The 27812-nt window shown below is 45.3% G+C and overlaps 2 protein-coding genes across 3 annotated transcripts in view; one reads left to right on the top strand and one right to left on the bottom strand.

Annotated features, from left to right (window-relative positions):
* The first annotated feature begins 356 nt into the window (after nucleotides 1-356).
* Nucleotides 357-3571, top strand: FZD5 (frizzled class receptor 5). The gene is given in 2 exon segments (XM_068196157.1): nucleotides 357-1063; nucleotides 1065-3571. Coding segments are annotated over 2 exon segments (2160 nt in total). The 5' UTR covers nucleotides 357-559; the 3' UTR covers nucleotides 2721-3571.
* Nucleotides 3572-8697: 5126 nt separating this feature from the next.
* Nucleotides 8698-27812, bottom strand: part of CCNYL1 (cyclin Y like 1) — a 38396-nt gene continuing 19281 nt past the window's right edge. For both annotated transcript variants that reach the window (XM_068196165.1, XM_068196164.1), the window contains 8 exons: nucleotides 27455-27489; nucleotides 25706-25806; nucleotides 24209-24244; nucleotides 23451-23502; nucleotides 20069-20188; nucleotides 17880-18046; nucleotides 13269-13431; nucleotides 8698-10450 (listed from right to left, as the gene is read on the bottom strand). In XM_068196165.1, the coding sequence (XP_068052266.1) occupies nucleotides 10334-10450; nucleotides 13269-13431; nucleotides 17880-18046; nucleotides 20069-20188; nucleotides 23451-23502; nucleotides 24209-24244; nucleotides 25706-25806; nucleotides 27455-27489 (791 nt within the window). In that variant the 3' untranslated portion in view covers nucleotides 8698-10333. The remainder of the gene's footprint in view (nucleotides 10451-13268; nucleotides 13432-17879; nucleotides 18047-20068; nucleotides 20189-23450; nucleotides 23503-24208; nucleotides 24245-25705; nucleotides 25807-27454; nucleotides 27490-27812) is intronic.

The following is a 27812-nucleotide window of genomic DNA, read 5'->3' as shown; positions in this document are numbered from 1 at the left end:
CAGAGCCCTCTGGCCCAGCACGGACTCGTTGGTTCGCGCTGCGCTGCAGCGCCTGCCACCCGCCTGGGAGGGAAGAAGAGGGCTGGCCGGAGCGGATGGCGACCGGAATCCGGGGCAGGACTGTGGTAGCGCAGCTGCCTGCACCCGGGCAGGGGCGGTTTTCCTTCCCGCCGAGGCTCAGCGTTGCGGGAGTCGGGAGCGCTGCCCCGCCGGGCAGCACCGGGAGGCAGCGCCGGTAAATGCTACAGTGCCCTTTGTACCCGGGCTGATGTGCCACTGCCGGAGCAAGGCAAAGCCGGCCACAGGACCCCTTCACGTCTTCCCTTCCCCTACCCAGGGTTTCCCCCGGTCGTCCCAATCCCGCGAAGAGGGGCTGAAGGGCTCGAGGAGGAAGGGGAGAAGCGGCAGCAGCGCCGCGGGCACCGCCTGCCCTCCTCCTCCAGCCGCTTGGCTCTTCGCGCCGAGCCGGGGGGGCCGTGCCGTGCCGTGCCGTGGCGGTGCTGGGGGGGCGGAGGGTACCGGGTCTCGGGAGGGCCCCGGCGGGCAAGAGGGGAAGGCGATGCACAGATGCGGAGCAGTCAGTGGTTTGGCAGCACCGTCATCTTCTCACCTCGCCGCCTGCCCCCGGGCCGCCGCGGGACTCCGAGCGCCGGCGGACGGGGGCCCAGCGGGACGCCTCCAGCAGCGGGGGCCGGGGCAGCGCGGCGTTTCGCCGCCGCGGGACTCGGTGCCCGGCGCGGGGGCGGCCGCGGGGAGCCCCGGCGGGGCGGGGCCAGCGGCGGGGGCGGGGCCGCGGGCGGTCCCGGGGCGGGGCGCAGGGCGGGGCGCGGGCGCGGCGCGGAGCGGGGGCGCCCGCCCGCCCCAGAGCGCAGGTGGCGGCGGCGGCGGCGGCGGTCTGGATCCCGCTCTCGCTCCCGGCGGGGCCCCGCTCCCGGCGCGGAGGCGGCAGGTGCCCAGGACATGCGGCGGCGGTAGGACGCGCGGCGGCGATGGGCGGCCAGGGGCTGCCGGTGCCGCTGCTGCTGGGGCTGCCGCTGCTGCTGGGGCTGCCGGCGGCGGGGCGCGCCGCCTCCAAGGCGCTGGTGTGCCAGGAGATCACGGTGCCGATGTGCAAGGGCATCGGCTACAACCTCACCTACATGCCCAACCAGTTCAACCACGACACGCAGGACGAGGCTGGGCTGGAGGTGCACCAGTTTTGGCCGCTGGTGGAGATCCAGTGCTCCCCGGACCTGCGCTTCTTCCTCTGCAGCATGTACACCCCCATCTGCCTGTCCGACTATACGAAGCCGCTGCCCCCCTGCCGCTCCGTCTGCGAGCGGGCCAAGGCCGGCTGCTCGCCCATCATGCAGCAATACGGCTTTGCCTGGCCCGAGAGGATGAGCTGTGACAACCTGCCGGTGCTGGGGGACACCGAGGTGCTTTGCATGGGATACAACCACACGGAAGCCACCACCCTGCCGCCTTTCTTTGGGAAGCCCACGCGCCCTGCCAAGGACATGGCCAAAAACCTGACGCCACTCGATGGGCAGCGCCTCTCAGGCCTGGACTGTGGTCAGACTTGTAAGTGCAGAGCGCCCCTGATCCCCATCTCCAAGGAGTCCCATCCGCTGTACAACCGCATCAGGACTGGGAAGGTACTCAACTGTGCCATCCCCTGCTACCAGCCCTACTTCACCCAGGATGAGAAGACCTTTGCTACCTTCTGGATCGGCCTCTGGTCCATCCTCTGCTTCCTTTCCACCTCAACCACCGTGGCCACCTTCCTCATTGACATGGAACGCTTTAAGTACCCTGAGCGCCCCATCATCTTCCTCTCTGCCTGCTACCTCTTCGTCTCCATGGGCTACATCGTGCGGCTGGTGGCAGGGCATGCCAACGTGGCTTGCAACCCGGAGCACCATCACATCCATTACGAGACCACAGGCCCTGCTCTCTGCACCGTGGTTTTCCTTCTCCTCTACTTCTTCGGCATGGCCAGCTCCATCTGGTGGGTCATCCTATCCCTCACCTGGTTCCTGGCAGCTGGCATGAAGTGGGGCAATGAGGCCATTGCCAGCTATTCGCAGTACTTCCACCTGGCTGCCTGGCTCATCCCCAGTGCCAAATCCATTGCTGTACTGGCACTGAGCTCTGTGGACGGTGACCCGGTGGCCGGGGTTTGCTATGTGGGCAACCAGAGCCTGGAGAATCTGCGGGGCTTTGTGCTGGCACCACTTGTGGTTTATCTCTTCACCGGCAGCCTCTTCCTGCTGGCTGGCTTCGTCTCGCTCTTTCGCATCCGCAGCGTGATCAAGCAGGGCGGCACCAAAACTGACAAGCTGGAGAAGCTGATGATCCGCATCGGCATCTTCACCGTGCTTTACACTGTGCCTGCCACTATCGTCATTGCCTGCTACATCTACGAGCAGCACAACCGGGAGGCCTGGGAGCAGGCACAGAACTGCTCCTGCCCGGGGGACCCTCACCGCCCCAAGCCTGACTATGCTGTCTTCATGCTTAAGTACTTCATGTGCCTTGTGGTGGGGATCACCTCCGGAGTTTGGATCTGGTCTGGCAAGACACTTGAGTCCTGGAGGCGCTTCACCACCCGCTGCTGCCGGGCCAGGAAGCCTGCGGGCGCCTCTGTGTACGGCGAGGCCAGCCCGGCACTGGTGGGCAGGACGGTACTGCCCAGTATGGCCTCCTACCACAAGCAGGTCCCACTGTCCCATGTGTGACCAGAGGGAGCTTCGGTGACCCCAGCCACAGGGAGGAGAGGGTTGCGAAGACCCTGGGCCACAGAAGAGGGGGTGACAGCTGGGCCACCCCTGGCATCTTCAGCCTCACCGTGGTGGTGCTGCCTGAGACCACGGGCACAGAGCAGCTGCAGCCCCAGGCAGGGCAGGAGGAGGTGCTGCCAGCTATATGGGGGCAGAGGGATGGGGAGGTCTGGAGCCAGGCACTGCCACGTATGCCCCATTTGGGGTCCCACATCCTGGTTGGAGTCGGGGGATGCTGCTGCCTGTGGGCCAGTTGGGTGGAAGTAGGCCCTGAAGCACTGATTTGTGTCCCACAGCGAGCCTCTGGGCAGGTCTCGCTGGTGCCGGGGTGAAAGGCAGAGCTGTAGCAGGCAGGGCAGATGGTGCCCTGCCCTCCAACCCCAGGTGGGGGCTGGCACTGCCACTGAGCCCCTCACTAAAGCCCAGAGACTGGTCAGGGAGAGCTGGCAGGGGGGTGCTGCTTCCCTGGGTGCCCTGGCAGAACAGGAGACTGCCCTCAGTGGCCCCAGAGCCCTCAGGCACAGCTGCATGATGAGGAGGAGAAGCCTGGGGGCCCTGGTGAGAGGCGGCCGCTGGCCCTGCTCAGGCAGCAGCACACCGAGCAGGAGGGGAGGAGCTGTGCGGGCCGGGGGCTTCATGGTGGTGGCAGTGCAGGAGGAAGGGGCCATGGAGAGGATCTGCCACAGGGACAGGGTCCCAGCTGTCTGCAGCGCAGACAGGGACCAGCTGATCCCCTGCGGTCCCTTCTGCCCTGGGCAAGCACATCCGGCTCCCTTCGGTCAGGGGCTCAGGCCCGGGCAGCAGCTGGCTCCGGTGGGCTCAGCCGGGTGGCACCGTCTGCCTGCTCTGCGATGGGCAGCCAGCTGCACTGCCCATGGAGCCACTCGGCCCGGGCGGCTGCACAAGGGGCCGTGCGGGTGGTGAGGCTGCCGGCCCAGCACGGGGTATGCAAGGACTCCTGGCCCCGCTGGCTCTGGCACCGAGAGCGGGCTCTCCTGAGCTGCCCTGTGCCCTGGGAAGGGTCGGCACTGCTGGCGCCTCTTGCCGCTGCAGTGGGGTGAGTTCCTCGGCCCTCCTTGTCCCGCGTGGGTTACCTGGGGTGAGGGAGGCAGGCCCTGTGTCCTGCCCGCCAGCTGTGGCATGTGGCACAGCAGCTGAGTGCAGCATAACCAACCCTAAAAGGGTGGTTGCACCCCTGCAGTGAGCCGTGACTGCACGGGGTGTCCCAGCCAGGTGGCAGGCTGTCTCTCCAGAGCAGAAGCTGGGTTTTCCGGTCAGTTGGCTTCAATACTTATTGCTGCTTTTTTCAAAGCTGTGCCTCTGCTGAGAGAGTACCAGGTTTGAGATGGAGCAGTTAATTTAGGAAAACTTAGCTGAGCACTCACACCTCTTTTCCTTCAGCTTCCCAAGCCTTTTTCACTTCCCTGGATCAGACAGCAGCTGAGCACTGACAAAACCATTGCCTGGCATTAAGCGGTGGTGACAGCTGGGTTTCAGTAAGTAGAATAATGGTGGAGGGGGCCTGTTGTCAAAATCACTAAATGCAGCCAGGGCAAGGGGCTCCAGCTGTGGCGCAGGATGAGGCTGGCTGCCTCTGGGCACTTGAGAAAGCACCTGAGTGTTATTTTTTTTTCCCGCCTGCCCTGAGCAGTGGTCATGTATGTAACTCCCAGCCATTACTGGAGTCCTTTCTGCCCTTCATCAAGCGTGGCACTGTGACCCAGCTGTTCAAGCACTGGAGAACAACTGCTGGCTTTGCTCCTGCAGGACTGCAAGGATCCGAGGTTAATCTTAACACCTTTGGACCACTTCAGTCAAAAAGGTTTCCGCCTCATTTTAAAACCAAAACCTGGGAAGTGAGGGAACTCTCAAGTGGCACATCTCTGGATAAAGGTACTGCATGAGTGTCTCTGGGAAGTCGTGGATAGAGGAGATAGAGGTGCAAGGATGGAGGGCTCACCAGGGACTGTTCAGCTGCATCCATCCACACTCTTGCAATAGGGCTCACCCCCTCTAGCAGGTTGGAGTACTTTATTGTGGACAGAATTGCACCATATTGTGTTACACACTGTAAATAGTTGTATTGTAGCCTAATTTGTACATAAAGGAGCCGTAGTGACCTTTGATACAGGTTAGGGACAGGTGTGTTCTCAGCAATGAGGCAGGTCAGGCGCAGAGACACTGTGGGTAGTCTCGTGCCGTAATCCAGGGCATTAAATGATTCCAGTCTCCTCCAGTCCGCACCTTGCTGGACTCCTCTCTATAGTGCCTTTTGTAGATACAGCTAAACACACATCATACAATACAATGAACAAAACCATGTCAAAGGTGGTATTTTGCTGTTTTTGTTTTTTCCAAAGTGCAACTGACTGTGTAAAGAAATCCAGGATTAGCTACAAACCATTGCCTATTGAAAAATGCAAGAGCATTTTCAGCTTTGATGTAATGGTAGGGTAATACAATCAACTCGTGTTTGAGCCTGGCTTCTCAGCAACAAGTGGCAGGAGGGGGGAAGGAGCCGTTGCCTGTGCCCTGTCTGCTGTAGCCAATTTACATGTTGGGTTTTGCCTCTTCCGTTACCGATGCTGTTCAATGTTGCTTAAATAACTGTACTATATTATGTGAAAAGCTGAAGAAATTTTATTCAAAGAGAAGTATCAAGATTAGTTATTTATGAGGATAAAAAATAGCGTGTGTTGTTTTCTTTACTTCTGCTTCTGTTAGAGTGTTTATTACCTTAAAAGCTTACCTGTTAGGGGAGGGGGAGGTGTGTGCTGGAGGGCCAAGCAGGGCTCTTATCACTGGGGATCATGGGGAACTGGTGCGGCAACTGCACTTGCGTGGCACAGGAATAGCATGTTCCATGCACGAACCCCACGCAGCACTGCCTTTGGCACGGAGAATGCCACACATCCGTGCCCTCGGTGCCAGGCTCCGCCCTGAGCCAGGTTCTGTGCTCGGGGGCAGCGGTGCTGGCTGTGCCCGTGACCACGCTGACAGCGCGTTCCCTGACGGGCCAAGGTCACGCCTCGCTGCTAAAAGAGGGTTAACTATCAACTTTTATTGGCATTCTGCAGTTTGCACAGTACGTGTCCCTTGCCCTGTGCTGAGATCAGGCCCTGAAGAGGTCCCCTTTGATACTCCTAAGGCTAAGCAGATGACAGCTCCTAGCCAAGCAGGCTGCTGCACACTGGCCCATTTGGGTGGCTGTGCTTCTATCTGCGAGGAGCACTTGGGGAGGGACAGCAAGGGGTTAAGGCTGGCTCCGTGGTGACTAATGGTGCAGGACTCTGCTATCTAGTTAGGTGTGTAGGCACACACCAGGTCCCACCAGATAGGATCTCTTACCTGGAAGCAGCATTCCAGCACCCAGTGATAAATCTGACAGTCCCACAGCCTGACTCACCTGATTCTGCAGGGATCTGCCCCCCATGCTCAAGTACAGGCAAAACACACCATTGGGGCTGATCCTATCGCTTGAAGGGCAGCAGTTTTGGGGTGTGGAGGGGACATGAACCATTTCAGCATCAGGTTCTTCTCAAGGAGCTGTGGATACTCACTGCCTGCTTGCGGAAGTGACTCCAGCACCTTGCTGGCAGCCTTGTCATTCTTGCCTGCCAGGAAGCTGTTGTGTTCCGAGTGCCTCGGTAAACAGGAGTTTGGCAGCACTGCCATCCACCGCCTACCTCAAGCCACTGTTTCCGAGCAAGGGAAGGGCCTTTCCTGCAGGCAGCGTGTGAGTCACCTGCAGGACTGTGTCCCCGTGAGCACACACGTGATCCCGTACACCTGGCCTAATGCTTGTGCTCTCCAGGTTCCACTTGGTCAACTTAAGCCACCCTCGAGGCAGTCACCGGCTTCCCTGGGGCTGAAGAGTGCAAATACAGCACAAGTTCAGGCTGGGTGGCATGGGGAATGACAGTGTCTGATGGCATGGGGACCATGTGGCTCTTCAAATAGGTTTTGAAGCAGTTATTTCACCTAGAAAATGCCTTGTCTGTGAAGGCAGCCTGTGACTTTTAGGTAGTGCTACAACAAACAGGCCCATGCTCTGCCATTTAAGTGCTCTTCTGCCAGTCCGTTGGGGGGTGGGTGTCAGTAAGGGCACTGCAATCACTTTGGCAGCACCCTGTAATTCACTCTATATTGGCAAACAGCTTATTTGGTGCAAAGACAGTTTTCCCAGGTAATGATATGGAATACCAGTTCTGTGTCATTGTCCTGCACTACGGTGCTGTGGGAAATCCCAGGACAGGATGGAGGCTGCAGCCTGCCCAGTGCTGAGCTGTGAACGGAGCAGGTCACTCTGCCCTGAGCACTCCTGCCAAACTCCTGTGCAAGCTCTTGCCTCAATGGCTCTTCTGTCCAATTCTGCTTGCTCAGGGTATGCTTGACACCTATACTCTTATTCAGGAGCAGTGGTCTTGACATTTATTCCATCCCTCAAGTGCCTGTCCTCTTAACTGCCAAACCCAAACTGAAGTAGTTCTCATAAAATTCCCTTGGAAACAAAATACACAGTCCCGGTACACAAAGGGAAGGGGCTGCTGGAGCCCAAGGGCATCTTGTAGCCCACGAACACCTCCATGGCCTCCTGCCCCTGCTGACTGCTAACACACGCTGCTCCTGCTAGTCTGGCTGGTGCTCACATCACTCTTGCTGGGCCATAACACAGCTATTGTCTCTGCAAACAGCATTTACTGCCAGATGGGGACTGCTACCCTGGAACTGAAAGCAAGCAGAGGTCACCTCAACATAGATTACATATTATTCAGCTATTGGATTGAGAAAAACAAGGTACATTGATCCCATAGCCAGTTGTTCTTCCCTGGGAGCAGAGATTGCTAACAGCCTCTGTAATTTCAGTATTCTGACCATGACTGTAATTTTTCTTTTGCCTCTTTGAGAAAAGTGTTGCCAGCATACAGAGTAGTGCTAATTGAAGGGTATTACCCCTTCACAGTTCATTGTCCAGCAGAACCACCTCTATGCAATTCTTTCTGAAACGTTCTTACTGCCCAGCACTTCAAATGGTTTACTTTTTATTGTTTAGCTAAGAAATACACTACCTGTGTTTTCCAGAATCTCTTTTAGGGGTACCAGAATGGTACCTCTGAATGGTAAACAGAATTGCTATTTTTTCCTCTTAAGAAGCTGAGTTGGAGTTCAGGCCTGCTCAGTATCTGCTGAGCAGATCAAAATCCCATTGATAATGTGCTTTGGGCTACAGTAGAACTAGAGCCAGGTAATATTCAAAGCAAAATTAGGTTCATAGCAGCTGTCTCCTACAGGATGTATTGCAGAAGCAGCCATCAGCTTGGGATGTCATTCACCTGCCACCCAGATCAGCAGGACGAGTCTCCATCTCATGTGGCAAAAAAGGGAAATGAGTAGCCCCAGTCTCTGCTGAGCAGCTCACAGTGAGTGGCTGCTTTTGGAGCAGCCCCACAGCAGAGTGCACCAGACTGATCCCACACAACTGAAGGCATCGGCCGTGCTGATGGAAGCAAAGCTCGTTAGCAATTAGGTCACAAGTCAATCCAGGAGCTGGTCACTTGTAGCTTCCAATTTAGTGCTCCTCAAGGAGGACTTAAAAACCATCAAATTGCCTCCATAGAGACTAGCCCTACTTAAAGCCCATTGAAGTGCAAAGAAACTGTCAGTGAGTGGTTTATTTGAGCAGCCCAAGTCAAGTTCTAAATCCAAAGACCATGTGGGAAGATCTGGGCAACCATGCAGGGCTGCACGCTGCCCAGGAGTCTGCTGCCTGCTCCCAGACATTGCCAGCCCATGGGGACCAAATGAAGGGGATAGGCTGAATGGTGATAGGGAATGGAGAGGCCTTAACACACACCACTGGCATTTCTCTTTTTTTTTTTCTCCTTTTTTTGAAGGGCAGTGGAATCTAACAGCTGTACAGAACACACCCTTCACCTTTATCTTTAATTAAAATAGAGTTTATTAGCTTTTCTTTTAATACAAACATGAGAAAGGAAAACCACCTGAAGATGTAGTGTTATTTTCAGTATTGAATTGTGATCAATACCTGAAATGCCAAGTCCCGTGGGTTTGGGAGCCAGCGGCTGGCACATTTGCGAACTGCAAAAGGCTGTATGCAGCATTTGAACAGCTGAGTGCAGCCACACTGATGATGGCACTCACACAGCCCCACTCCCAAAGGCAGATGGACTTGTTGTTCAGTGTAAGTTTCTGGGCCTTGGCCGTAAGAGGAAGTGCACAAAACCCGTCTCATTTGGAGGGAGATCTGCTCCTAGGACACTGCCTAGAACCTATTTGGATCCAAGAAGGGAAGATACTACAAAGACTTGTAACAGGAAGAGTCTATAATAATACTTATCCTGTTTAGAGTTCAGTTTCAGAGCTTGAAAGTAAGCTCTGTTCTAAAGTCTCAGAAAGAGCAAACCCCAAGCCTCTAGAGCAGTTGCACAAGATAAAATTCACTTTGGGGAAAAAAAAAAAGGTTTATAGAAAGCTTTTTGATAATTCTCAGTTGAACACAATATTTTTCCATCTACCTTGATAGGTAGTTCAGGATTCTCAAACTCAGTATTGTCTCATTATGAATGTAACTTCCTCCCAGGAAACTGAAACCCAAGGAGAGCCAGATGGATGCACAATATCAGCTTTAGGAACTCACTGTATATAGCACAAGAGATCTGCAGTAGAACTCAGAGAAGCAGTGCTGCACACATGCCATTCACCACTGGATTGCTACACTGTTTGGGATGGTGATGATGTTTCCAGACCACCTATTTCATTCAATGCCTCAGAAAAACACACAGATTACATCTCTTCCAGAGCAATATAAGTATTAGAAAATGAGAGAAGCACCATAATTCACAAGAAATGCAGCATGGACCCTATACATTTTAACAATACATAAAACCGTATCTCTGCCCCCAGTCAAAACATTCAAAGTCTTTTGACAATCTTTACTGGAGTGAAGTTGTGGGTGCAGAGATGGAATTCCTTCCTGCTGGGCAGCTTCTTGGTATGAACACATCACCAATAATAGCAGCTTTTAGTAGCCAAACCAGGGAAAAGCCATCAACACGTGTCTATGCTACTGTTTTCAGCTCCAGAGTGGCTTTATACTTTAGGAGTCCCATGTGTTGTTTTTGTTAACACTGCATTGACCTGAAATACAAATGCAGTGAAGACTCTGGATGACAGGGGAGAGGAGGGAAGAACATTGTAATTACAGTCATGTGGTTAGTGTTTAAATTCTAAAATTTAAAACTACTTATTATTAAAAACCTCGAGAGTTCACAGCTATAGGCCTACATAGTAAGCAAACATCTGTGGGGGAGACAAGGAGATAAGTTTGTTTTTGCACCTCTGGATACATTAGAAGGAGGAGAGAGTTGATTTGACAAAGGTCTTCTCTTTTGCACCAAGTATGTTCCTCAAGCTCTGGGCTCCCTTGGCTGATTGACTCTCTCACTTCCCCTTGCTGGAAGACACCATCACCGCTGGCTTGCGTGCATGGAGTGGTGGATTCCTCCGGTTCCTGTGGATGCTGGTTCCTGGTGCTGCACCCTGCTCTCTCCTCAGGAGAGGATGGCATTAGAACGGCGGATACCAACTAAGTTATCAGCACTGAAAGATCGTCTCATAGCAGCTTTTGACAAGTCTTTGTATTTGTCTTCACACAGCCGGGAGATTGCCTGGACACCACAGACAGACGCAAAATGAAAAGTCCACATTAGGAAAGTTTGAATGTTCCAAGGGAGGTTTTACAAGTGCAATACCGACAGCACAGATGCTCTGCAGCAGTGACACTTCTGGCTTTTATCCAGAATGACAATAAATAAGGACTACTCTGCAGGGAAAATAGTAATGGGGTCTGTCCCCAGATAAACATGAACACCAGCCATCAGAAAGGCAGACCTAAAGAAGGGGAGGGGTTTACACATACAAGTATCTTCTTTATTTTACTAGTTTCACTATCTAATAAAAAACTGGGATCCATTTCAGACTTAAGTTTGTGGAAGTTATGTTGAAAATCACCCCTAGTAGCTGGGTCTGGTGCATGCAGCAGCACAAAAATGTTATTTTAATAGTGCAGAAATGCACGAAGGCATTTCTCTGAGAGAAAAGGTTCAAACTGAAAAGGTTTCTGTGCTCCCTTGGGCATCTTACCCTTGGCCACTCAGGGTAAGCAAGCCAAGGAAATTAATTTCTGCTAGGGTGTCTGTTTTGCCTTTACCTTCTCTACGCCCTCACTCCCAACATATTCTTTATTCTTTCTTAACAGGATCACCCCCAAGATCTGAGATGGGAGGGCAGCCATGGTACTTCATTATAGCAATTAAATATTAGCACATGTAGACAATCCAGTGTTGAATTGCTTTTTCATCCATTTATTGTCTTGCCTCTGCCCTGCTTATCTAGCTATTCTAGTAACAAGCTGAATTATTTAAATCCTAGTAACACAATTATCAAAAAAATACTGTGTCTCCTCCCCTGCAAGGCCTATTTCTGATTGGAGCCTTCAGGCATTATCAATGCAAATTAATAAGGATACCTGTAATAAAAAAGTCAAACTGAATTTCAGCTCTGAACATTTACTGCCATTAATAATTTACCACCTATCACCAGATGAACTTTTAGAGTCCTGTGATCAGCTACAAGCTTATACCTTCCCTTTAAGGCAGCACCCATTCAGCACAGCCCAATGTTCTGCAAGTTCAAAAGGTGAAAAGCACTCTGAGCATGAATAAAGTTCTAAGTGTATTTTAAAATAATTATTTACATTTATTTCTGCCGACCTTCTGGAGGCATGCATTTGGCTCAAGAGTGGCATTCTTTGAGACACTGGCGGCATGAGCTCCTGGTGCAAGACCAGACAGACCCTCCATCCTGCTTTAATGCTAGCACATCAATCACACAGCAACCTGTGTTGACATATTTAGCCCCATTTGCCCATATGGTGCAAATCAGTTTTCAGTTTCTGGAATTCGCTAATTCACTGCTTTATACAGGCTCCTATCAGCTGCTTATGTGCTTCTAACCGAAAGGTAGAATTAAAAATTTTAGCAAATAGTCTAAATATTTATTACATTTTAGAATTAACCTCCAAAATGTTCAATATACATGCATTAATAAGTGCATGATAGCAAATTACATACTGGTCTGAAAATTACTCTGGTTTTAAATACCAAGCCCCCAAATACTAAGAAAGAAGAAGCAAAACAGGCTCACAATCTGTAAATCATCCACTTATGCCCTGGCACTGAGCAGTTCAGTAAACAATTTCCTGTGGACTATGAACTGCCCTACAACCACATTTACAATTAGTGACAGTGTTAGCTTAAAGTACAAGTAACAAGAGTGAGACAAAGCAGAAGAGCTGCACTGCTTAACTTTAAATAGAGAAAATTCATAGGCATATCATACTTATCATTCCAAAGGACCAGGAGGGATCCCACTTACTCCTGAAGTTCAGGCACTTATGGGACAAAATAAAATCCCTAGCCCTTGGCAGAATATTGGGGGTGGACAATGGAACAATATAAGCCAGGAATCCGCAGCACACCCCTCTCTGAAAGGAACTGTGGTATCAGTGTGTACAGGGCCTGTGGTAATGCTTTTGTTGAAAGGTCAACAAAACAACATGCAGAGTCATCAATTAAACCTGGACAGATGAAAGGTTGCATTGATCCAACAAGAAATTTCCCTGGGAACCCAGGTAATTTGTATATTTTCAAAATGTCTTACATATCTCCAGCAACTAGGAAGACTGACTCTGCAGAAGTTAAAGCTTTTTAAAATGAGCCTTCATGCCAAGAAGGCTGTGGGGCCTCCCCACAAGGGCAGCCTTTCCATGGAGCAGTAAGGGACAGTAATCTGCATTTACACTCCTCTGGGCATTCTGAAGGATTCCCAAGAAGGGGCTAGTCCAGAAGTTTATCTTAAAGCAACCTTTCTCTGGAAAGGTGGGAAGCCATAACTTATTTCTGCAGCTGCCCCCAGACACGGGGGCATGGTTTCATTGTTTATTAAACCATGAGAGCAGTAAGAGTGCTCCCTCTAAATCTAAAAGCAGCTGTGCAGTGGGATGCAGTGGGAAACCTTCAGCTGGTAGTATTTAGAAGGGTCTGAACGTGACTGTCTCTAGGTGCTTGGAATACAGACTGTGACCAGGGAAGGACAGACAATCCATTACATATGACACTAATCCTTTCAATCTTAAGTAGCCTAGCTGAACTACGGTTCCCAAAATAACATCCATTTTATTTTGCTATCTGCTAGACTTTTGTAATCTCTTCCAAAACCTTTTCTTTCCTCAGAGTTCTAGCTTAGCCTCTGCATGGTTTTAGAAGTTCTAACTGTATTTATAAAGGGGTTAAATTATCCTGTAATACACTAATCTAAAAGCTTTTTAGTTTTTCTAACTGCCACTTAACATGATTAGCAACAGATGCTCTTACTACTCATACAAGACAGAGGAGTCCCCTGCTCAGCCACTCTCAGACCATTTACCTCCAGCTTCTGTGCTCTCTCTTTACTGAGAGGCTCCAGCAGAAAGCTCAGGTTATTGTCATCTGCTAGGGAGCGAAGATCAAAGTAGTATTTGGCGTAAACACTGGCAGGAACATTGATATTAAACTGCAGCAGCTCCAAGAAGTGTCTTTCCATCTCATTCCTAGGAGGCGTAAGGGACAGGAGACAAAAGAAAAAAAAGATTGTTTTAGCTGGCTGAAAACACTGAAGAGACCTCAAGCTTGTTTTAAACCCAGCAACTTTGAAACAGGTCACCGAGAGCTCTGCATTATTAGTTTCGAGAGACAGGTCATTCCCTGGTGCTCAAAACAAGGTGCAGCTTTTGAGTCCTGGCACCTCCGGCTCGGCTCAGCTCGGAAGGCAGTGCCCTGTCGTGCACTCGCTGGGCTGAGCGGGGAGGTTCATTCTTCGGAGTTCCATTAGTGCAGCTGTACAATTCATGCGCCATTCTCACTCTCATACGGCCCCACACTATAGTGATCAGATGAAAGGAATGATGTATGCTGTTTATTAGCTCTGAAGAACTTGCAGACATTTTCACCAGGCTGATAACAGGAAGGGGGTTTATTGAAGCAGAGGCGGACTAACAAAAGGAGTAGGCAGATCACCACGGCAACAAATGGATCTATGAAGAGCTGCTGCTATTATCTCACAGAAAAAAGCCTCTCGAAGCAACATGGATTCATCTCCAATAAATAAATAAATAAATAAATAAGCAGCATTAGGTGGGAGAAGGAATTTTCTCCTCAATAGCATTAGGCAGGATAACAAAGTACTATGTCAAAGGGCACTGTCCAGTTTTTACTCTCCTGTCTGTTTTCACTGGGCAAAATACTTGGAGGAAAGTGTGGAGAGTGCCATGACATGAAAAAAAGTGCTTCAGCTACTGTAATGTGGTCAGCTAAAGCAGAGGTGTTCTACAGAGGAAAAACAGTATTTTACAAATTAACCTAAAAAGAAACTGGTGGTACTCAAACCCAGCAATTCAGTTTAACAACTCAACAACAGCCCCTACAGGTAGCAAATCTGTTCCAACAGAATTTAGCAGCTGTATAGGCCAACTGTGAATACACCAGAAAATGAGTTGGACCAAGTCAGTGTCAAGGTTGTTACTGCTTTTTTGGGAGCTTTCAAAATGGATGCTTTACCTATCAGTGAGGGGGCAAAGAAATCAAGGAATCATCTGTGTTGTGCTGTATTGGGTGGTGGGTCTCAATATGAATAACAGCTTTGTGTTTCTTTCTAGCATAGCAGACTTGAGTATCATTGAACCTAGTGCCAAAATTAATTTCCTGTTCATATGGTCATAAGCCTACAGAAATGTAAATCAGATAATGTTTTGATGATCAGCTGATCAGAGCTTGATTTACCCTGTGAGTAAATGCTCTTCACTGCCCCTTTTGTACTCACTAGGCTAATACATTTTAATTCTGTATAAATACAATTCTTCATTGGATTAACAAGTCTATTAACAGTGGTTTAAAACCTGGGAAAGGATAATGCCCATGTTTTTTCTGTGCCTTATTTACAAATATATGTAGCCTAAAGAATGAACAGCATGTGTCCCCTTACAAACAATCATGGCAAGATTAGCAGCTGTACTGTTAATTTTTCAGCAATTATGGATTCAGTCTCATCAAAGCTAGCAAGTTCTGACAAAGGATGACTTCCAAATGTCAACTGAATTTCCTTTGATTTTTTTTCCCCATTAGAAGTAAGTTAAACAAACCAAAAAACTATCTCCCGAAACCCACAAGAAAAACGTCTTTTATTAAAAACCCTCACCTTTGCCTTGGGAAAATAGAAAAGGGTTTGTGATAGAAAAATTAAGATAAACACTTCAGCTAAATTGAGCGGGATGAGGCAAAGGCAAATGACCACATGTGGCAGTTGCCAGGCCTGGATCTTGTATCCCTTCAGAACCTGAGAGCCCCCAGCTCCTGCCCTAACAAAGCTGTTGGGGATACTGCCAGCACAACTCCGAGCACCGGGGGACAGTTTGGTGGGGAGGAGGTGCACCTGTGCTGCCTTCACAAGGGGTGCCTGGCTTGTAAGCACACACATGCAGAGATTTGCAAACTGGGTGAACTAAATCACATATAAAACCTTCTGCCAGTTCCAGAGTGGTGCAGCCCCGGTGCTTGGCTTGCAGTGGTTCAACAAGAGCATCTCACAAGGTTAGTGAGATCATTCTAGATACAGAGAGCCAAGAGGAGAGTTCAGAGGAGCTCACAAGCAAAACTTGCCACCATTTCCTGTAGATAGGCTGTTCCTGCACAGGAACGGCCCACCCAGGGAGCGACACCTAGTAGAATCCTGCCAAGCAGTCTTCAGCTGCAGAGCTGCTGGGATTTTGGGTGGATTTTTTGGCAGCATCACCAGCCATCTCCAACGTTAGAATGCAACTATGACTGAAATCCTTTGCCAATTATTTTCTCTCACTAACTCTTGTATTTGGAATACTCATTATCAAATGACTGGATAATACTCATTATCAAAATACTGCAACTACTAAAACTCACAATAACTATGTACCAACCATGAATTGAAAGTAGTCTTGTAAACTTAAAATAACTTTGCCAAGTATTTGAAACACTTTTCCAAGACCCCTATAATGGTGATGTTATCCAGCCAAGGAGTGGTGAAGTCTGCCAAGTTGCCGAGCCTGGGATGAACACCCTGTGCCACTGTCAGGAAGGGGGTAGTACAGTGTCTGCCCATACCTAAATTCAAAGGTCTAAATCATCTCAAATGAGATGGTATTACAAAAATCCCATCCTCAAATTGGAGGGAGAAAAAAGCACCTAAATTCCACCTATTTTCCTTACCACCATCACTGCTTTGAAAATATAAGTACTGACAATTTCAGGAGACCCAGCACTGGCAATAGAGCATGAATATCCTACTTGTTACAGGTATTTTCTGTGCTATCAATTTGATTTGCCCCAAATAGGGCTAGAAGAAGAGACATCAAAAGGGCAAGATGTACACTCCATCACTTCTGGCTTTGCTGATCCCACTTCAGCCATCTCAGAGTTATTTGCAGCAATGCTTAAAGTATGTTCCTCAGATAGATGAGTACTCGGGGCCAGGCTAAGTGGAGATGTACATTCTATAAAATCACTAATTATGCTGTCCTGAAAGCAGGGCTGGCAATGTCCTGTATTTTGAGACAAAACTCTCAGGTAAGGGGTATGTATAAAACAAGTAACAGTGGTTGCTGTTTGAGATGTGAAATAATTTGAATAATAAAAATTGTTTTGGTGCAGAAAAGTCCCCCATTTTTAGAAATACAGTCCCCCACTTAAAAGGAAGAAAACTAGATATTCGTCCTCCTAAAGAGTCCCAAATGAATAATTACTTACTGTATTTGAAACATTAGTTTGGGCTGAATCCAGGGAAGAGAGCTTGGGGCAAGAACACTGCCCCATGACACAGGCAGCCTCCCAGTGCTGTGTGCAGAGCTCTGCCAGCTCAGTCTGCTCCTGGGCTAGAACTGCCTGTCACTGCACAGGCCTGGACACATGCTCAGGGCACAGCACTGTGATTAAACTCACACACAGAGCATGTCATGGAAGCAAGGCCAGAAAGCCTGGTGTTTTAAGCTGGACTTGTATCATTTCTACAGGTGATAATAGGAGAAATAGGAGAACAAGCTAGCAAATAGAATTAAAACAAAAATGTTGATGTTCCAAAGCTTTGAGATAGAACTTTGTGAGAAGGAATTTAACAGAAAACCTAAAGGGCCAACTACAGTCCACATAAACACACCTCCAGCCCCAAGTATGAGCCTAGAGCCATGAGGATGACTATCTTCCTATACTGCAGAAACTGGCTTAAAGCTGAGTGCAGCAAGAAAAGATAGCAGATTCAAAATTTCTGAAAAACTGAAATGGACATCTAAGACAAAAATACATCTAAGGAACAGCCTTCTCTTACAAGAAGTAATAAGACTGAGGACTTAGTTTTCAGCACTGTAAGCACATCTGAGAACCTACCCAGAGAGGATAAGCTGTAGCAGTGGCTGTGTGTAACACAGGCAACCGTAACTACCCACACGAACAACACCTGGCCGCCAGCAGCAGCACCAGAGTTCAGACCTTGAGATGTTTAGGCCTTAACTGGATACACAAGCACACATGAAAGTCCCAAGTTATGGTTTACCTTGCAATTCTTCAAATTGTAAAACAGAAAATGCAGGGGACAAACTTAGTTCACTCTTTTTTTCCCCTTCTAAAAAAAAACCTTTTGATAAGGCCATAAATTGGGCAGTTTAGTTCCATGGCTCATCACTGAGATAAAGAAGGTAAAGAAAACTAACTTCGAAGTCACTCATGCAAGTCATTAAAATTATTAATAGAGATTTGTCTCAAAGTAGGGTAATTATCCAAAGTTTCTTGAGGTAAAAAAAGTGAATGAGGCCAGACACTAAATATACACCATATATATATATAAAATAGCAACAAAAATAGATTTTTTTTCAGCATGATTATGTGTTATTTAAAAATCCATAAGCAAACAAACAAAAAAAAAAAAAAACCCACACAAAAAACCCCCACCATTGCAGACTACCCAAACCTTGCAACTTACATGTCTTCAACAGTAATGTCCTTCAGTATTTGGCAATAATCCACATTCCACACAGCTTGATCGTCCCAGACTTTAGAAGCCAGCAGAATAGCTCCTAGGACTATCCTCTTCCAGTTACTAGGGCATATGTCAATCTCTGCATAGGTTAAAAGCCTTTCCAAATAAACCTATACAAAGAAGAAAGAAAAAAAAAAACAAACAACAAAGCCCCACAATTGTATGTGTGTAATTAAGACCTGGAGCAGAGCTGAGCAGCAAACATGCCAGTCCAATAGGACTATTTATTACTGTTAAGTGTGTCAACATAAGTGTCAGCGATTACTACTTACACTTAAGAATCCAAGTTTTCAGGAGTTACAGGTTCCATTTTTTTATTTTCCCCCAAGAGCTGGACCACCAGGGTACACAATAGCTGGTGAGGTGAGAGTTCTGAGCAATGAGCACTGCTCCTTCAGGGAGACACTGCTACAGCTCTGTCACCCAGTCACACATCACTGGCAGGTTCTCATTAGGGCCTGCCTGGATAGCAGATCACTCAACATCACATTAGCCTTTCATCCTGGTTAAGGTTCAGCACCTGTAGCTTAACAGGAAGTGCTAAAACCTGCATTTGGTCCCTAGTGATGGGACAAAGATGTGTTAATCACTGTCTTTCCACAATGAAAGGCCTTTAGTGCTATTTCTGTCTTACCCTGTAGAACAGACTTCAATCCCTTCATCTCCATCACCAACTGCTTAGGCAGTGAGACATGCCCAAGTCCAAAGATGTGCCTTGCTCTTTTCCTCCCATGAGATCTCAAACCATCTCTAGGATGCTGAATCTCTCTCTTCCTTGAAAGTTCTCTACTATTCACAATCCTATAATGATCCATGTACTAAGAAATATGCACTTTCAATTTTGAATATAAATTGGTTTTAATTTTCTATTCCCCCATCTAAATCCGAGTTTCTAATGTAGTTTCAGATAAATTAGTGAGTAAGGGAAGCTCCACCTATTAAGGTCTAAGGGAAGGATTAATCTTTGTCACTGAGTTCTCTCCATGCTTTCTTCCCATTCTTGGCTTGTAGCCTTCAAATAGCCTAAAGGTGTTCCTATAATAACAGGGCCATCTAGTGGCAAAATTCACTTTAAAAACTAACTCCATTTTTTGTAAACACTTCACATAGTTTGCCTAGGGTTCACTGTCATCTTGCTCTGTCAAAATTGCTTGCCTGTCTTTGAAAAAGAAAAACCTCCAACTACTTTCAGAGTTTCAATAGCTCGTAAATATTCAGCCTTTTTAATAACTCATTTCCTTATTAAAGAGAGTCCTTCAAGCTAAGTTTGCTTAATTGCTATACTGTCTTTTGGTGACAGTTCTGTTCTCCTTTCACACTGTTTTTCAGAAAGAAGCCACAATGAAGGCTGAAGTTTAGTGTGCAACAAAGTGCAGTTTGAGAGACAGACTAAAGTAGCAATTATACATGTTGTGGTATTTAAATTTCCTTTCATATACACATATGCACACACACAGATTATATATATATATCAAAATTTTAAAAATCATTGTCATCGATAAATTTTTAAATCCATCATGCTTTCTGAAATCAAACAATGAACTGTAATGAGATTATTATCTTAATATTGTTCTTAAATTCTAAGTATCTCCATCTCACCTGGGGAAAAAAGTTATAGCCTCTTTGGCTTAATTAAAAAAAAAAGTTTGATAGAAAGATGGCAATGGTTGAAGGACATAATAATGAGAAAGATCCTCTCCTAGAGTTCCTACAGGATTGACTCTTGATCCCTTGAGGCAGTTGTGGTTAATATGAACTCAAAATTAACACCTTCCCCTCCACACAGCTAAGAAAAATGTCTTTGTGTATGATCTAATCACACCCCACTGTTTACAGCATCCCACTGTTCTGCTCTTCTCAAGCTCCTTCAGGGAGTTATGTATTATGAGACAAACACGGTTTTATTGGGCAAGTAACTAAGCATTACATATTTATATACAGAAAGGGGAATTGCCCTTTTATTTAATCACTTGTGACTCCTTAGCAATCTATAATGAACTCACTTGTACTGTGCCATCATTAACAGGGTTTCATGAGATACTCTTAACTATTTTAATGCCAGTTCAGCCTGGATCTCTTAACAAGGAGAGGAGAGAGGCCTCCAAAAGCTGGAGCTGCAGCACTGCTCTTACCAGTGTCACTATTGCACATTCCGCTGTCAGCTGTGCCGCGCTGAAGAGCGTCCGAACAAACCGGTAGATGTGCTTGTGGTCAGGGTCATGCTTGTAGTAGTCGTCTGGGACTTCTTCCCGCTGAAAGAAAGGTCTTGGAATTACTGAAAAGCTGTCTACTTAACACTGAGTCTAAAGAACAGGTTGTTTCTTCTCACCGAGGTGTATACACCCATTTCCCATCAGAGGCAGAACAGAATTATACCCTGAAAGAAGCAGCCTTGCAATACTGCAGACATTCTAAACAAAACACAGTAGCTTTAGCTGGTATCTCTCTTTCGAACACTTGTTTCATCTGTAGGGCCAAGAGGAAAGAGCATGAACTACCATCATCACTGCTAGGTGCTAACTATTGTCCATGGAACATTCTTCAGACTGAAAGCGACGTAAAAAAAAATGCTTCTCTCATCAAGAAAATCACAGGTATATACACACCAGGGAAACAATGGCTCTTCAAAAGGCAAAATGAACAGACTTTGTAAGATTCCTCTTCCAGCTGAGGAAGCACTGAAGAACACATGGCAATAATTCTGTGACAGGCAGAACTAAGAAGTAATTTACACTGTCTTCATAGGACTCATTCTTGAGACTCCAGAAAGACAACAAAGCTAATGAACAACTAGATTTAACTCTGACATAGTGCTAAACTGTTTCTAAACACAGGGGAGAAGAAAAGCTCAGAAATAAACAGTCTGTAAAAACAATCCTAAAGTAAATGTTTGAGATACATTCTGGTATTGTTCTGGAGGGATGAAACTTCAAGAGCTCCAACTCTGCGCATTGGTTCTGCAAGACTGATACTGATACTGAATAGATCTCTGTCCACAGTTCAAGTTAGACCTACAGCATGGTCAGGACAGCAGCTGAGAACAGCTAAGTTAACTTAGTACTGCCCAGCAGAGCCTTCTAATACACCACTAACCAACAGAGGTTATCTCTGCAAGGGCAACAAGGAACACTGCTCATTCCTGCGCTACACATGGTACAAAAGCACATCTGGAAGTACATTTTTGCTGACTGGATGTCCTGAGGTAACCCAGAATGGTATTGTATTCCTCATCTATCTGTGCCCAAAATCTATCACTGCCTCTTTAGGACCCTGCTGCAGGAAGCTGGGGATGGCTGGGTGCTATCCCAGGTGTTTTTAAACTTGGCTCTGGAAGGCAGCTGGGCCCTGCTGCTGTGTAGTCTTGGATTTGACGGCTGCTTGGTCTTGCCTTGAGCACAGGATTTGCCCATTCTGGGTTCTCTTCTTGGTTGTTTTTTTTTTCCTGGTCTCAGAGAGACTGCAGTTAGTAGCTTTCTCATCTTGGGAAGGGTATTTCTGGCATTTTGGGTCTCTCCTTGTTCCCACAGGGTGTGAGATTCAGCAGTTTGGTATTTAGCAGTTATTTACTGTTTGATTTTGCCTGTTGTTGCTTTGTTTGTTAGTAAATTGTTATTTTTTCTCTTACATCTACTTGTGTTCATTCCTTATTGGTGGAAAGGGACTAGTTGAACCTATACAGAGGGAGGCAACTTATTCCAGATTGTTTTCCTTTTAAATTGTCTTGAACCAAGATACTGGAAGCGAGAAAGGAAGCACCAAGACTGGTATTTGTGACTAAATCCATGATACCGGTAACTGGGTCCCATTAGGGTCAACAGAGCCGGGTTTGGCCTCCTTGTGACTGCATCTTTAGAAGACAAGGTGTTCAGAGATTTCTTCCTGCTAATTGACCTTTCTGAAGGAACAGTAGGTACCCAGGCAAAACACCATTGCTATAGAAACTAACAAGCCATGTGTGCCTTTCCCTCAGGAGTGTGACAATCAGCTCTGACTCTATTTCTGTCTGTATGCTGCAGTAAGATAGAAGAGATCTTTAAGTGTTCCCCAGAGGACACAATGATTTTCTTCTCATTAAACAGGAGGGAGGGTATATGAAAGGATCAAAGGATGTCAGGTTGTTAAACAAAGAAATTGTCTGATGGAGTTAATCTTACATAAATAATTTTGAATGCGAAACAACAGGTTCAGGCATTTAAAATTGTCAAAGAGGTTTTATAGCGACTTCTCTGAGCTAGAGAGAAGTTTGATAAGAGGATCCATGTTTACCCCTGAAAGAATTTCCTACCAAAGTCACTGACATAGAAACCAAGAAAAGAGAGGATAAATAAGAGAAACCTGCAACTCTTTATTCCAATAAGCACTGCGTTTGTCTCTTCTGACCAATGAGTAAAGGGTAAACTTAGCAGTTTTTAAAGAATGTATAAAAAGCATGCATGCTAGACTAAAAAAGGATTTGAAGCTTTCTGAAAATGGAGTGTTGCTTTGTATTGTGACCGTCTCAACCATGACATGAAATAGTTTTGGTCCACCTTTTGTCCTCTGAAGTGCCACAATCCATACAAGAAATTTTGAATACAGCTCTTGTCCTGAAGTTCTTTTTTTTTAATTGAATAAAGAGTTGTATTTATTTATATTGCACTGTACAATTCCTAGCACAGTTGGTCATATTTAGGGATGAAACTTTAACAAACTTAAAATATTAACTTGTTTATTAAAATCTCTTTATTAACAAGTGAGATCCATGAAATAGGCTGTACTGCATTCATTCAGGTAAGTCCCAGAGCAAATTCAATTTTTAAAGCTGCTGGATCTTTGCTAAATTAATTTCACATGAAAAAAAGTAAGTGGTTCTGCAGGACAGGCATTAAGCTAGGGGTGCTCAAACTGGATGTGAAAAGCACACACTCCACTCTTGAGCTTCGCTGTACTATGAGGTTTTGCATCTTTAAGAGTGTCTAAAATTGTGTACCAGGACCAGTCACATTAAAATCACATCCTGAATGCTCCTTGCTGTTACTGCAAGCAGTCTTATGCATATTTGCCTTAAAATGTTGCCTTTCCAGTTTTTTAAAGGCCAAACTCACTGTTGCCTACTTTGTGTGATGCTTCATGTATTATATTCTTCTGTCTGCAGTCATTTGAAAGGTTAGGCACATACCTACTAACCAGGTCTTCCTAAAGAAACAGAAAACACTTCTAATAAAGCAGTTATGAAAGAGGGGGAGAAAAGCGATGGACAAGAAATTTCAGACACAGAATCCAAAAGAATTTGGCACATGACTGTTTCTATATATAGTCAAAGCATAAAAATCAAACATAGTTTGTAATATTTAGACTGGGCTCCATCCATGATCTAGCTGATCTCAAAAGACACTGTTTGCTCTTTGTATTATATATAAAGATACAATTTGAGATCAATTTGATTGTGGCCTGGTGCTAATACATTTTTATGACTTATACCATATAAATCAAAATGTTACTGATATACACTCAAAGGACAAAAAAATTACTTACTGTGAGAGGGTGAGATTTTTCATCAAAAATATCCAAGGATCTGTCAGAATCTCTACAAAACAAAAGTCTCTGGTTTAGTAATAAGACTTAATTGGAATGCTATACTCTACTAAAAATCATTGTTCATTAAAAAGGATCAAGGGACATATTTTATAGTTCAGCTTTTCCTAGAATATGGTATGGAGCTACTTTGTATTTTTGCAAAGCACTTAATGATGAGTCATTACAATTAAATATTTAAGATGCTAAACAATTAATAGCTTTCCATGTTCTTGTATTATGCTTACTAAAGTTTTCCCCAAAATGTGAAACTAGGTTAAACCCATTAATAGCATTACTTCAAAAAGTCAGCTGTAATTCAGAAGCATATGCTGGAACTACTTGTAAAGGCAAGAGTGATTTGTACATGGACAGATTTCCTTCACCCATCAAAACTAATCCGTACTTCTGTACTGAGGAAAAGCTGAACAAAGCACGTTTTCCTCCCTCCCTGCTTGGAGTTTTATGTGCCATTGGATGGGTGCTTTACTGACCCTTCCACAGCTGCTCAAGAGGGGGTACAAAGAGAAAACAGATACAGCATACAGTGCCAGAGTTTTCACCTCCTTTAAGTTTCACCAGCTGTCACTGAAGTGACCAAGACCATATTTGACTCTATGATCCTGAGAGCTTTTTCCAGGTCTTAGTGATTCTGTGATTTTATATCCCTGGTTCCAAAAGAAAATAATTATATTTCAGCAAAGGAAGTGTTCACTCACCTGTTCTTTATATGGTAGAATATTGCTAATGTTACACTAAAAAAAAAAAGACAAGACAAAAAGATTTAACAAAGCATTTTCCATGCACACTATTCCACTGCAAAAGCTGTCATTCAGTGGAATGTTACAAATCCATTTTGCAGTGACCTCCTCTCCCATCCCCAAGCACTACATCTCATTTCTGATGTTTAACTGACTGGACAGAAATTGGTCAAATAAAATCTGCCTGCCAAATTACTTTTACATTCATTGTAGAAGATATTTGATATCAGATGTTTGTGCAACAAAGTAAGTGTTAAGTGACATTTTCAACATATACCTTAATTTCCTGATTAGATGATATTTAGTGAAAATGTAGACTATCCCAACTAAAATGTAAGTTCTCCTTGGTGTTACATATACCATTACAGAGATTCAGCAGATGTTTTAACCCTGTCTAGTTGTCTAATTTAGGAACTGTCTAAAAAAGAGAATAATAAAGATGGTATTATACCAGCCTAATCCAAGAAGTGGACAAGAACAGATTTCAGTCTCTGCTAAGTGAGGCAATAGGTTTCATACATTAACCTCATCTACTGTGGCTACATTTCAGATTCTTTACTCATGGTGCCATCACAGGACCCTATCATGAAAAGTTCTGATCTGCTGTAAAGCGTACAACACTTCAAAATGGCACAAGCATAATTTTTTAGGTTTTTGTTTTGTTTTTCTCTAGAAAAGGAGAAGTGACATGCTGCATACCTTTGTATGAAACAAAAATTTAAAGTAACAAATCAACTTAGACATTTCCAAACTCTACTACACTATTAAATCAGTAAAGCCTTCTGGGCCTCAATCTACTCAGCTTTCCTTTCCCCTCAAGCATGATAAAACTCTCTTCTCAGTTCTCAGCTGGTATCATCTAAGTGCAAATATCTGACTTTCTGGTACCCAGAAAAATAGCTCCAGCAGCCATTTACATTGGAGAACATAATTATCACCTACCTAAAATAACAAGTACATGAAGAAAAGGTAGAAAGGCCAGAACTAAAGCCTAAGTCAGCAACACGCTGGTTTTCAACAACTAGAGGGCAGACTAATATCACTCGAAAGTACCAAACACAGTCCTGCAACTTCTCCTGCAACTCCATACAAAATCCATTTCAAGTTTTCCCAGGTCAAGAATTTCTTGATTTGGCTTTCAGTGTGACCTAAACTCCCCATCTCAACACATACTTTCAAACCCACAGTGCTGACACACTTCTGCACTGCCTCAAGTGCACGAAGAGAACGACTTTCAAACAGGACCGACCACGAGCTCTGTGACTGAAACAAGAGCTCCCTCCAGCAGTCAGTTACCCAGACCTCTACACCCCTTCCATCACCAACCTGCAGAAGCAGCGCTGTGCTTCCCCCATTCAAGGGTGCAGTTGGCTTTGGAACAGACCAGGCCCCCAGAAAATCCCAAATAACCCTTACAATGCCACTCAAGCCCTTGTTGATGACAAAGGTCCTTACCACTTTATTGTGCTTCTAAGGTTAGGCTGACTGACGGTGCTGTCATCTATAAATATTGTTGAGCATGAGCTGTATTTTTTCGTAAGCTGCCCAGGAGAAACCTTGGGGGGAAAAAAAAGGAAAAAAAGGAAGAAAAGAACTGAAGTACATTCAAGAAGAGGGATTCTGTAAGCTTTTGTTTAGCACACCGAATACTGGCTTTACACCTCAAGTGGTTGCTGCTGCAATGTAAGCTACCCTGCAGCCATCTAGTTCCTTTGTGTAAGATAAATTTATAAACCATCCCATGTAAAACACAACATGGTTTTAGATAATTTACAGCAGAAATAGCTGGGCTAAAGCAGCAAGTCCTGATTTTCTCAGTTCTCTCCCATTCCATTCTTGTCAGTTTGTGTCCCAGTCTTCCCTCTCTGTGATGTACTCTATTAGATTTCCCTGTGACTCCATAATCACCTTCTCCCTTCTTTGACACCCTATACCTTTGCAGTTTCTGGTTATCCAGTTTAACATTTGGGGGTTTGTCATGTCACAGTTTCAAAAAAAAGAAACCTTTTCCTGACATAGCTCCCTTCACACATGTCCTGTTCAGCATCTGCAATCTGGAAACAGAGTACTGCTATTACCCTTACTTTTACTATTACTATTGAGAGCCAGCAATATGTTCCATCATCCATCCTAATCTTGTCCATGCTGGACTGTAAGAAGTCTTCCATTATAACCCTACCTAGGCTTCCCTGAGCATTTTCAGAGAATGCTTTGCACTAGAGAGAGGACATCATAATTGAGGGAGGAATTTTAATCAAACAATTCAAGATTCATTAGTTTTCACCAGAATTTTTAAAATGCCTTGTGTAAACCTTGAAAGTCTTAAATATGAAAATGTTGACAACCTTCAAAACTCAACAGCTGCCTGGGAATTTCTCCCATTCCAGCTGAAGTTTGCCAGCAAAAACACTCCAATCACACTTCACCTCAGTACTCAGACCAAAGCTGGAATTGTAACAGAAAAAGGAAAAAAAAAAAAAAAGGAAAATAATCACCCTCACTCTTTGCACAATCATGCAATATAAGAGACTTGAAATACCATTATCTTACCAGAACTTTATCAGTAGACACTTTTGATATTTTAAAGTTATATGTTACTAACTCCCATTCTTACCTTTACTAGTCAATAATTTTTTATCCACTTATTAATGACATTGCATCTTTTTTGTTTTGGCTGGTTTTTTGTAATTGAAATGTCCAAACCAACTTATATTTGTGGAAGAAGTTCAAAGCATATTTTCAGATTTTAAAACTAATGGAGTATCACTTGTTTATCATACTGATGATATTTGTTCATTGTTCTCTTTTCACACTGGATACACTTCTCAAAGTAAGTCCTGTAGCAATACTCAATCAGCAAGTCCTTCAAGACTTGTCATCTTGGCTGACAAATTAATGCAGTTTTATTTCTGTTTAAAAAAATGCAGATAGGTTGGCTTATATTTTCTTTCTTACTGTTCTGAAATACTTAAAACCGACAACAAAAAAATTAGTCTTTATTCTTTTGACATCAGCCATTCTATGCATTGTGATATTGTGCCTGTTTATTGCTTAGAGACAGGCAAAGATAATTCAGTTTTACCTTTCTAAGGAGGATTTGGAACATGTGTAAGAGTATATACCTAGAAATACTACAGTATTTTCCTTGAATTTGTCTTTGGCCCAATATCCTAATATTATTTACATAGAATCTGGTTTACTTACATGATTTATATGGTTACTCTTCCTCTTCTCTCGCACTAGAAAGAAGGAAAAAGAACGTGAACTGAAAGGTTTCCCAATTTACATTCAATAAAGTAATTCCATTAACCTAGTTTTCTAAAGTATGGAAGTATTAAAAGTTTCAAATTTTACTTTAGGTGTCTGGAAAAGTAGCTTGAGGAAAAAATACCCTGTTTTATCAAGCTAGTAAAGCTACATACTCCTTCTGTCTACCCACATGTACATTTAGGAACAACTACTTCCCATCACACTAAGGGGAAAAGGTCTCAGCTTTGAAAAGATGCTGTGTATCATGAAAAACAGGATGATTCCAGATAGGTCAAACAGACAATGTCCAACA

This window comes from Anomalospiza imberbis, chromosome 7 (assembly GCF_031753505.1).
Source record: "Anomalospiza imberbis isolate Cuckoo-Finch-1a 21T00152 chromosome 7, ASM3175350v1, whole genome shotgun sequence".
Taxonomy (NCBI): Eukaryota; Metazoa; Chordata; class Aves; order Passeriformes; family Viduidae; genus Anomalospiza; species Anomalospiza imberbis.
Note: the sequence above shows the minus strand (reverse complement) of the source record. Positions and strands in the feature narration are given on the sequence as shown.